Genomic DNA, 10,552 nt, shown 5'->3' with positions numbered 1-10,552 from the left:
GTTTGGCCTCACTCACATTCTGTACCCTATTAGGCACGGTCATTCTACAGCCAGTATCACCTATTAGACTGGTATCTACACTGCCCTTCCTCCTACCCACGGCTGTATCCTTTCTTACTTTGTTTTCTTTCCTCTCAATGCTAAAATCCAGCGTGGAGATTACCTGGACATCTCCCAGCCAAATTCATAGTTTAAAGCTCTCTTAATCAGTTGTGCCAGCCTCCATCCTAGAAGTCTATTTCCTTCCCTACTCAGATGAAGTCCATCCCGAGAGAACTGTCCTCTGTCCATGAATGCCTCCCAGTGGCCATCCATCTGAAAGCCCTCCTTATAGCACCACTGCCTAAGCCATTGTGGTGGGGAATCAGCTGAACACGAGCTCCCAGTACAAAGTTGTGTCCAAAAAAGCTAATGCCATCCTGGGAGGCAGAAACAGGGGAATCTCGGGTAGGAGCAGAGTGGTTATTTTGACCTCTGTGTTTGGCCCTGGTGCAACCGTGGCTGGAATCCTGCATCCAGTTCTGGTGTCCACAGTTCAAGAAGGATGTTGATCAATTGGAGAAGGTTCAGAGACGAGCCAGGAGAACAATTAATGGATCAGAAAACCAGCCTTATAGTGAGAACTCAAGGAGCTCAATTTATTCAGTTTTACAAAGAGAAGATTGAGGGATGACTCGATCTCCATCTATAAATATGTACCAGGGGAACAAATACCTAATAACATGCTCTTCAGTCCAGCAGAGGAAGGTCTAACCCCATGCCCTGGCTGGAAGCTGAACTTATACAAATCCAGACTGGTAAGAAGGCTGACAGTTTTGACGGTGAAAGTAATTAACCACTGGAACAATTCGCCAAGGGGTTGTGATGGATTCTTCATCAGGGACAATTCTAAAATCAAGAGAGGATGTTTTTCTAACACCTCAGCTCTAGGAATTATTCTGGGGCAGTTCTCCGGCCCGTGCGATACAGGTCAGGCTGGATGATCACAGTGGGCCCTTCTGCCCTGGGAATCTAGGAATTCCTCAGCACACAGAGAAGCTTAAACAGCCCAGCCTAGGGACCCCGGTGAGCTGTGCTCTATTAGTGACCTATATCCCCAATGGCCTGCTTGCATGTGAGTTTCTCCGGGCCTCCGCCCCAGTAAAAATGACTCACATAGTACGCTTTTGCTTTATTGCAAGGAGGGAGCTGAATTAAGGAGGCGTCTCCGAGGGAGCGAATGCTCGCCATTGCCTGGGGCCACCGGCTGGCAGGAGGTTAAAAGCAGGCAGCCCAGGGAAGTGCAGTGGACGAGACTGGGGAGCTGAGCCGGGCCGGATCCAAGCTGCCCGGGTGCCAAGCAGGGCGTGGGGCAAGTGCTGCTTGTGGAGGTGATGGGACAGGATCCGATTCGTCGAGCCCGCGTCGGCACGGGCGAGACAGGGAGATAGCCAGGCCAGTTCTGCAGGAGGAGGGCAGTACAGGCTCGGTCCTCCGGGACTGTGCGGAGCTGCCGGGTTGAATCCAGACTCATCCAGGAGGCCGTGACTGGTTGCGTCACGGCCAGGTGCTACTCTGGAAAGCCTGGCTGCTTTGCACCAGACCTAGCTTGTACATTTGTCAGGCTTGACAAAGCCCTGGCTGGGATGATTTAACTGGGAATTGGTCCTGCTTCGAGCAGGGGGTTGGACTAGATGACCTTCTGGGGTCCCTTCCAACCCTGATATTCTATGATTCTATGATTTGGGAAAGGGGTCTGGGGTCTGTTGGGGGTAAAGGGAATGTGCGTGCGTGCGTGTGTTTGATGTGATGTGTATGTGCACCTGTTTAACTCTGGGGGTGTGTGTGTACGTTTGTGTGCGTGTGTGAGCGTGTGCACGTTTTACTATGATCATGTGTGCACACATGTACGTGCCATGTGGGTGTGCCCCTGGGTATTTGAACATGTCTGTGAGCCCGTGTGTGCTACTCATGTGTATGCTTCCATGCGCCTCTGCGCGTGTGGACTCATTTGTAGGTGTGCGTGAACACACGCAGGTGTCATGTCTGTGCCTCTGTGTACTTAACTGCGTGCCTGCCTGTATGTGTGTGTTGCCTTGGGGGTGCTGCAGCATGGGTTGATATGTTCGCGCGTGTGTGTACATCTATGTATGAGACACGTGCCGCTGGGTGTGTTGAAACATGGGGGTGGGGCACGTATGCGTGGTGTATGTTTGCATGCGTGTGCCTGCACACATGGTCATGGGCTTGTGTGCGTGTGTGTCTCTCCGTGGAGGAGCATGTGCGTGTGTGGCCTTTGGGTGGGGACAAATGCGTGTGCCTGGGTGTGCGTCTCTGCATGCGTTTAAATAGGCGTGAGTGTGCGTGCCTTGGGAACGCATTTGTGTGTGATGCACGTGTGGGCCTCTGGGCGTGTTTAAATGTGTCGATATGTGTGCTCATGTACGTCTGAGGCACGTGTGTGTGACCGTGTGTGTGTTTGTGTGAGTGGGTGGGGGCATATGCGTGCACGCGGGTCTGTGTTTAAATGTGTGTTAGAATGTGTGCGTGTGTGTGTGCGTGTGTTGGGCACACGTGTGTCTGGGTGTGTGCATGCGGGTACTTGCCTGTGGATATTCACCTGGGGCCAGTCTGACTGTGCATCTAAATGTGTGTGAAAATGTGTGTGTGATTGTGGGGGGAGTGGGCGTGGGCGAATGTGTATTGAAGAGTGTGTTTACATGGATTACTTGTGTGTGTTCATGTATGGGCATGTGAGAGTATGTAAATATGTAGGGGCATTTCTGTTTGTACTGGAGTTAGATAATAACACCTAGCTCTTATCAGAGCTTTCCATCAGGACATTTAGGAGGGCGGGGTCATTTTCCCTATTGCACAGATGAGGAAATTGAGGCACAGGGGCGGGAAGCAGGACTGGGACTAAAACCCTGATTGCCTGAGTCCCACTCCAGTGCTCTTTCTGCTAGGTACCATGACCTAAACGTGGAGGGTGGGACATGGACTAGAGTGCGTGGGGACCTGTCTGCGGGTGGGTGGCTCGTTCATTGATTGCACCCAGCAATGCTGCGGCTAAAGCCCCGAGCGTCTGCCTGTTGAGCTGAGAAGCCAGCTGCAGACTCATAAGTCTCGGCTGTGTCCGGCCACCAAGGGGAACCAGAAATGATCTGTTGATGGGCAGGTTACAGGTGTAATTAATTTCCATTGGAGTCGATGGGGCCAGATCCCAGCTGGGGTCAATCGGCCGTCGCTCCATTGGAGTGAATGGGGCCAGATCCCAGCTGGGATCAATCGGCCGTCGCTCCATTGGAGTGAATGGGGCCAGATCCCAGCTGGGGTCAATCGGCCGTCGCTCCATTGGAGTGAATGGGGCCAGATCCCAGCTGGGATCAATCGGCCGTCGCTCCATTGGAGTGAATGGGGCCAGATCCCAGCTGGGATCAATCGGCCGTCGCTCCATTGGAGTTATGTGAGGATCTGGCCCACAGATGCTATCCTTTTTGTATGCCAATATCAGAACCATCAGCAGGTCTCGGTGGTGGAGGCTGTGTGATGGGGGTGGGGTTTGGGGGGGTCAATTCTCCGTTCACAAGCCCCTTTCTGTCTCCTCCCCAGAGCCAGCAGCCTTCTGCCCTGCCCATCACCACAACTGAGCGTCATGGAGCTGCTGGGCCTTGTGCTGCTGTTGGTGACTGGGGGTGAGTCTGTGTGTCTGTACATGGGTCTCTCTGCGGGGGGTCTGCGGGTGCTGGGGAGGTGGGCTTCCGCGTGTGTGGGCACGTGAGACGCCCATTGGTCATCCAGCTGTAACTCCTGCCTGTCTCCCCCATAGCCATGGCTCAGGACATCCCCCGGATCCTGCGGGGTTTCCAGTGCCGGGAGCACTCCCAGCCGTGGGTTGCAGCGCTTTTTGATGGGGTCCGCTTCCGGTGCACCGGCACCCTGATACACAACCAGTGGGTGGTGACGGCTGCTCGGTGCAACACCGGCCGGTAAGTCTGTTCCCAGGCTGGGGGGTCAAGGGGCTGGTCAGCAGGGGGGAGCCCTCTGCGCTGCAGGGACTGTTCTTCCAAAGGAAGGGGATTCTCCAGTCTGCCCTTAACTCTGCCCCTTTGGGTGTGTGTGTCCTTAACACCACCCCTTGGGTGTGAATGACTTTAACGCCGCCCCTTGGGTGGATGTGTCCTTAATTCTGCCCCTTTGGATGTGTGTATCCTTAAGTCCCACACTTAAGGATCACTTAAGGATTCACCCTTAACTCCACCCCGCCTTGGGTAAGTGTGTGTCCTTAACTCCGGCACCTTAGGTGAGTGCCCTTAATTCCACCCCTTTTGTGTTAGTGCCCTTAACTCTGCCCCTTGTATGTGCGGGTGGTGGTGTATGTACATCCTTAACTCCACCCCTTGTGTGAATGCCCTTAACTCCACCCCTTTCATTGTCTCATAGATTCCAAGGCCAGAAGGGACCATTCTGCCCATCCATCCTGCCCCTCCTGCATAGCTCAGGCTGGAGAACCTCCCTTGGGGATGCATTGAGGGTGCTCTAGCTCGACCCCCAGATCTAGGCAGGAGGCAGAAATCCCTGTGGGAGGGTCTCCGGACTGGGCTGCGCAGGAGGCCATCCTGGCCCCCTCGCAGTCAAGTGGAGTTTTGCCCTGGGCTTCAGTGTGGCCGGCATTTCATGCGGCCACGTCCCCCGTGACCACGTCCCCTTTCTTCTGCAGCACCCTGAACGTCCGCCTGGGGGAGCACAATCTGTGGCATCTAGACTGGTCAGAGCAGCTGACCATGAGCTCCCGGCTCATCCCGCACCCCCTGTACAACAGCAGCACCAGCCAGAACAACATCATGCTGGTGAAACTCCTGGTGCCGGCCAACACGAACGGCGAAGTTAAGCCACTCCCGCTGCCCAGGAACTGCCCCCGCCCCGATTCGACCTGTGTGCTTTCCGGGTGGGGCTCCAGCACCTTCCAGAAAGGTAGAGGAGCAAAGCCAAAACCAAAACACCAAAGCCAAGGCCCAGGTTTCTATCAGGGAGGGTGATGAACCAAATTTCCCCGGGACGGGGATCTGGGAGCTGGGGGTGGATCGCCACCTCGACACGAGTCAGCCGTGCCACGCTGGGGCGAAACAAGCGAATGCAGTGTTAGGTTGCGTTAATGCCGCTCTGCTCGGCGCTGGTCAGGCCTCAGCTGGAGGACTGTGTCCGGTTTTGGTCACTGCGGTATAGTGAGGGCCAGATTCACCTTTTGTGGGCCCCGGCGCTTGGACCGGGGCCCCTCCCATGCCCTGCACAGAGCTCCCTCTCTCACTCGGCCTTTTCCCCCCAAAGCCCCACGCACTGCTCGCACGAGGGGGGGGGCGGAGAGGAGCAAGGGGTGTGCGGGGCCTCAGGACAGAGTAGGGGGCAGGCCCATGGTCTGGGCGCTGCGGCCCCTTCTGAGCGTGGGCCCAGTGCCACGGCGCCATTGTAAACCCAGGACTGTGTATAGAAAGGATGTAGAGGAACTGGAACGGATCCAGAGGCGAGCGACAAAGATGATCAAAGGGATGGAACCGAAGCCCAACGAGCAAAGGCTGAAGGAACTGGGTATGTTTAGTTTGGAAAAGAGGAGATTTGGAGGGGGGACACAATCAGGGTCTTCAAATACTTGAAAAGCTTCCAAAAAAGAGAGGGAGAAAAGTTGTTCTCTCTCGCCACAGAGGGCAGGACAAGAGGCCACGGGGTCAAACTACACCGGAGAAGATCTAGATTAAATCTCAGGACAGGGCCGTCCCTAGCCATTTTGGTGCCCTACACAGCTCCCCCCCATGGGGGGAGGGAGCTGGCCCCAGGCCTCTGCAGGGGGGCAGGAGCAGGCTTGGGGGACAGGGGAGCGGTTTGGGGCTGGTTTCTCCACTTCCTGCTGCCTGGTCAGTGCAGGGCAGGCCCGACTCCGCACTCATGGGGCGACGGGAAGTGGAGCGACCCGGCCCCAGCCTGCTCCGCTCTGCTCCCCTGAGGTTCCAGCCTCAGGAAGGAAAATCTGATTCGGGTTCAATTTCGAACTGTCCGAAATGGAAAATCCGGGGGGGAAGAAATCAAATTTGAGCTTACTTGTTTTTGGGTTTTTTTTTCATTTCAATTTTGAAAAATGGTTTTTGAAGTGAAAAAAACCTGGCGAGTCCTGCTGGGAAAATGTCAAAAGTTTTAAATGGGTTTTTATCTCCAGAATTAGCAAACTAGGAAATTCATCACAGCCGCAACCTTGTTGCCGGGAAAGATTCCGTTTCAACAAATTGCCATTTTTTGAATGAGAATCCCCCAAAGAGCAATCTGCTCAGGGTGCAGCTGATCTCCAGATTCGGAGTCGGGGAGGGATTTTCCCCTGGTTTGATTTGGCAGAGACCATGGGCGGACTTTTTGCCATCCTCTGCAATGTGGTGCGTAGGTCGCCTTCTGCGATAATCTGAGTGATGAATTCCCTGAGTTACCGTGGTCTTCTGCTTTGGTAGCCCCTCGATCTCGCCTGTTCTCGGCCTGTGCACACAGCAGTTTGATCTCCTGAGGACTGAAATGCGTCGGTCTAATTAAAGTCTTTGGGCGCAGTGCAGGGTAATTGAGTGAGAGTCTCTGGCCTCTGCCATACAGGAAATCAGACTAGACGATCGAATGATCCCCTCTGGCCTAAACTCTATGAATCTATGAGCTCAGCAGAGGAGCCAGAGCGTGAGTCAGGAATCTAGGATGGGGATGAAGGGGAATCCATCAGCTGAAGCTGTGTTCTTCCCTTAGGAGCCGACACGAAGGCAGTGCGAGGCACCAGGTTGACACCCAGAGATAGATGCTACATGAGAAAGGGACCCAAGATAGATAGATAGAGGGGGTGTATGGGGCTAGATTGGTAGATAGATGATAGAGAAGAGCCACACGTAGCTCTCCCGGATCCCAGCCTGGGCTGAGCATTTACTGGAAATTAGGAGACTCTCGCCAACTCTCTCTCCCGCAGGTCACAAGTCTCCAGACCAGTCTCACTGCACCCATCAGCTGCTGCACTCCGACGTCCTGCTCTGCGGGAATATCACAGTTCTGCCTGACACCGAATGCCAGGTCACCCACCCCAACCGCATCACCCCCAACATGATCTGTGCTGGCGTGATCCACGGGGGCACCGACTCCTGCCAGGTGAGGGACATGTGGGTAGGTGAATGGGGCATGCCCCCACACTGGGGCTAGATGGAGGGGTGGGATAGGGTGGGCTGGGGGGTCTATGGGGCATGGAGCCCCCTGCTGGGGTAGGAGGGGGTGGGACAAGCCTGCAGAAGTGGTTGAGATTGCCACAGCCTGGGCTGTCCCAGAGCTCAGAGCCAATGATCTCAGCCATCCTCTCTCACAGAATCATAGAATATCAGGGTTGGAAGGGACCTCAGGAAGTCATCTAGTCCAACCCCCTGCTCAAAGCAGGACCAATCCCCAATTTTTGCCCCAGATCCCTAAATGGCCCCCTCAAGGATTGAACTCACAACCCTGGGTTTAGCAGGCCAATGCTCAAACCACTGAGCTATCCCTCCCTGCCCCGTCCCTTCTGCTTCCGCTTCACCCAAAAACAACTAGAAGGGGCTGGTGGGAACAGAACAGGGGTGAGAAATGCCAAATTAACTCTTTCTCTTCAAAATGCTTCAAACCATCGACTGTCCCATCACCTCACCCTGGCTCGGAGGACACGCTCGGTGATCCTGCGGTTCCCAGCAGCAACGGCAAGGGGCGTTCGGCCTGAAGTGTTTTAGCTGGGCTGACCAGATAGCAAGTGTGAAAAACTGGGACACTTTTTCGGGGATGGGAGGGGTCACCATTGCGTATATAAACAAAGCCCCTCAGATTGGGGCATCTGGTCACCCTAGTTTTAGCCCAAAGACTGGGGTTACTCTCTTGGCATCTGATCAATACAGATCCAGCCGTGCGGGACGGACGCGACTTTTCCAGCTGAACCCTCCGCCCTGTGAAATGGCGGGTTTCCGCTCTCCGGGGCAAACAGGGACGTGGAGGAAGTAGCCTGAGATTGTGGCCCCTCCAAGTTGGACATGGCCATTTGCTGGGCAGCTCTTGTGCGGCCATGTTGGGTTGTTGGCGGTGGAGCTCGTTAATGGCGCTGGGATTGTTCCGATGCCCGGCTGTCTTCATTTGCTTCCAAACAGTCTTCCTTCCCCAGCCCTTCTGGAGAAGAGCCCAGGGGCTAGCACCCTAGAATGGGAGTCAGGGCTACTGGGTTCTAGCCCCAACTCTGGGAGTGGGGTCTAGTGGATTAGAGCAGGGGGGCTCGGAGTCGGAACTCCTGGGTTCTTTTCCTGGTTCTGCTGCTGATTTCCTGTATGACTTTGGGCAAGTCCCTTCCTGCCTTTGTTTCCCTTCCTACCCTTAGTCCATTTAGATTGTAACTTCTTGAGGGCAGGGACTGGCTATATAGTGGGCCCGGGGCCAACGCTGGGCCCTCCTGAACTGAAGAGCCCAGCTCAGGTGTAATAGATTCTGTGACTGGCGCAGGGTGATGGATGCGGTAGGTTACACAAGCCCATATCTTAACTTTAGCAAAGCTTTGGATACCGTCTCCCACAGTGTTCTTTCCAGCAAGTTAAAAATGTATGGATTGGATGAATGGACTATAGGGTGGATAAAAACAACGAGGAGTCCGGACTCCTCGTTGTTTTTGTGGATACAGACTAATACAGCTACTCCTCTGATGTAAGGTGGAAAGAAAGCTGGCTAGATTGTCAGGCTCAACAGGTAGTGATCAATGGCTCGATGTCTAGTTCGCAGCCGGTATCAAGTGGAGTACCCCAGGGGTTGGTCCTGGGGCCAGTTTTGTTCATCATCTTTATTAATGATCTGGATGATGGGATGGATTGCACCCTCAGCAAGTTCACAGATGACAGTAAGCTGTGGGGAGAGATAGATATGCTGGAGGGTAGGGATAGGGTCCAGATTGACCTAGACAAATTGGAGGATTGGGCCAAAAGAAATCTGATGAGGTTCAACAAGGACAAGTGCAGAGTTCTGCACTTAGGAAGGAAGAATCCCATGCACTGCTATAGGCTGGGGACTGACTGGCTAAGCAGCAGCTCTGCAGAAAAGGACCTGGATGAGAAGCTGGATATGAGTCAGCAGTGTGCCCTTGTTTCCAAGAAGGCTAATGGCATATTGGGCTGCATTAGTAGGAGCATTGCCAGCAGATCGAGGGAAGTGATTATTCCCCGCTATTCAGCACTGGTGAGGCTACATCTGGAGTATTGGGCCCCCCACTATAGAAAGGATGTGGACAAATTGGAGAAAGTCCAGCGGAGGGCAACGAAAATGATCAGGGAACTGGAGCACATGACTTATAAGGAGAGGCTGAGGGAACTGGGTTTATTTAGTCTGCAGAGGAGAAGAGTGAGGGGGGAGTGGATAGCAGCCTTCAACTACCTGAATGGAGCTCGGCCGTTCTCAGTGGTGGCAGATCATAGAATCATAGAATATCAGGGTTGGAAGGGACCTCAAGAGATCATTTAGTCCAACCCTCTGCTCAAAGCAGGACCAATCCCCAGGTAAATCAGAACAAGAAGCAATGGTCTCAAGTTGCAGTGTGGGAGGTCTACACTGGATATTAGGAAACAGTATTTCAACAGAAGGGTGGTGAAGCACTGGAATGGGTTACCTAGGGAGGTGCAGGAATCTTCATCCTTAGAGGATTTTAAGGCCTGGCTTGACAAAGCCCTGGCTGGGATGATTTAGTTAGGGTTGGTCCTGCTTTGAGCAGGGGATTGGACTAGATGACCTCCTGAAGTCTCTTCCAACCCTGATATTCTATGATTCTATGATAGGCATGGCCCATTCACTCTGAAAGGCAGTGCTGGAGAGTGAAGCCTAGCTCTGTCCCATGAGGGACCCGGGTTGGGCTCTCTACGTGTGATGCTTGTCCTATGAACACACTTTGCGGTGCTTGCCCTGCAGGGAGATACCGGCTCACCACTCGTCTGCCAGAGGGAACTTCAGGGTGTCGCCTCCTGGGGCTTCGAAGAATGCTCCCACCCCAACCAGACTGGCGTGTTCGTCAAGGTGTGCAACTACATCAGCTGGCTGCGGGAGACCATGAGAACTGGCTGACCACGCCTGCCAGGACGGGAGCGCTGGCGGGGAGACCGCAGAATAAAACAGCGACAATTGCGGCCCTGCTTCTCTGGTGTCTCCTTCCCGCATGGTCACGCCTGCAGCTCGATCCACCTAGGGACTCAGGTGCCCACGCAACACTGACGTGCACGAGACCCCTGCTCATCCCATAGGTGCCTAACCTCCCCAGGCACCTACATTTCGGCTGGTCCTGCCTAACTCCCAGCCCCGCCCCACCTCTACCAAAGCGTCAGTCGCTCGTGCCTAAACCCCAGCGGGATTCTCAAGCGTGCTCCCATGCTGTCACAAGACCAGGCCACGGTGGGGGGGGGGGGGGGGAGGCTGTGCCTTGTGATGGGATCAGCAGTCAGGCCTCGTAGTTAGGGCTGGCGTCAGTAGCCTGGAATCAGGGTCAGAACTGGAGTTAGGGGTCATCTGGACTGAGGCAGAGCGG

The 10,552-nt window shown here is 54.5% G+C and overlaps 1 protein-coding gene across 3 annotated transcripts; it reads left to right on the top strand.

Annotated features, from left to right (window-relative positions):
• Positions 1 to 1,260: 1,260 nt before the first annotated feature.
• Positions 1,261 to 10,157, top strand: LOC311512555 (kallikrein-15-like). 3 transcript variants are annotated; one of them, XM_084613827.1, is made up of 6 exons: positions 1,261 to 1,351; positions 3,592 to 3,674; positions 3,809 to 3,968; positions 4,700 to 4,953; positions 6,965 to 7,140; positions 9,943 to 10,157. In XM_084613827.1, the coding sequence occupies exons 2-6, from the start codon at positions 3,635 to 3,637 to the stop codon at positions 10,093 to 10,095; spliced, it is 783 nt and encodes a 260-aa protein (XP_084469953.1). In that variant the 5' UTR covers positions 1,261 to 1,351; positions 3,592 to 3,634; the 3' UTR covers positions 10,096 to 10,157. The 3 variants fall into 3 exon arrangements, with proteins under 3 accessions (XP_084469953.1, XP_084469952.1, XP_084469954.1); XM_084613826.1 differs by having other exon boundaries at positions 1,262 to 1,370; XM_084613828.1 differs by lacking the exon at positions 1,261 to 1,351 and adding an exon at positions 1,497 to 1,546.
• The last annotated feature ends 395 nt before the right edge of the window (positions 10,158 to 10,552 follow it).

The sequence above is a fragment of the Lepidochelys olivacea genome (genome assembly GCF_965140295.1).
Source record: "Lepidochelys olivacea isolate rLepOli2 genome assembly, chromosome: 24".
NCBI classification, from domain to species: Eukaryota; Metazoa; Chordata; order Testudines; family Cheloniidae; genus Lepidochelys; species Lepidochelys olivacea.
Note: the sequence above shows the minus strand (reverse complement) of the source record. Positions and strands in the feature narration are given on the sequence as shown.

Excerpts from the sequence above, each read along its gene's own strand:
- LOC311512555 (XM_084613827.1), top strand. The coding sequence starts at position 3,635 with ATGGAGCTGCTGGGCCTTGTGCTGCTGTTGGTGACTGGGG. Across the intron at positions 4,954-6,964 it reads CTCCAGCACCTTCCAGAAAG|GTCACAAGTCTCCAGACCAG; the intron begins GTAGAGGAGCAA and ends TCTCTCCCGCAG. Across the intron at positions 7,141-9,942 it reads GGGGCACCGACTCCTGCCAG|GGAGATACCGGCTCACCACT; the intron begins GTGAGGGACATG and ends CTTGCCCTGCAG.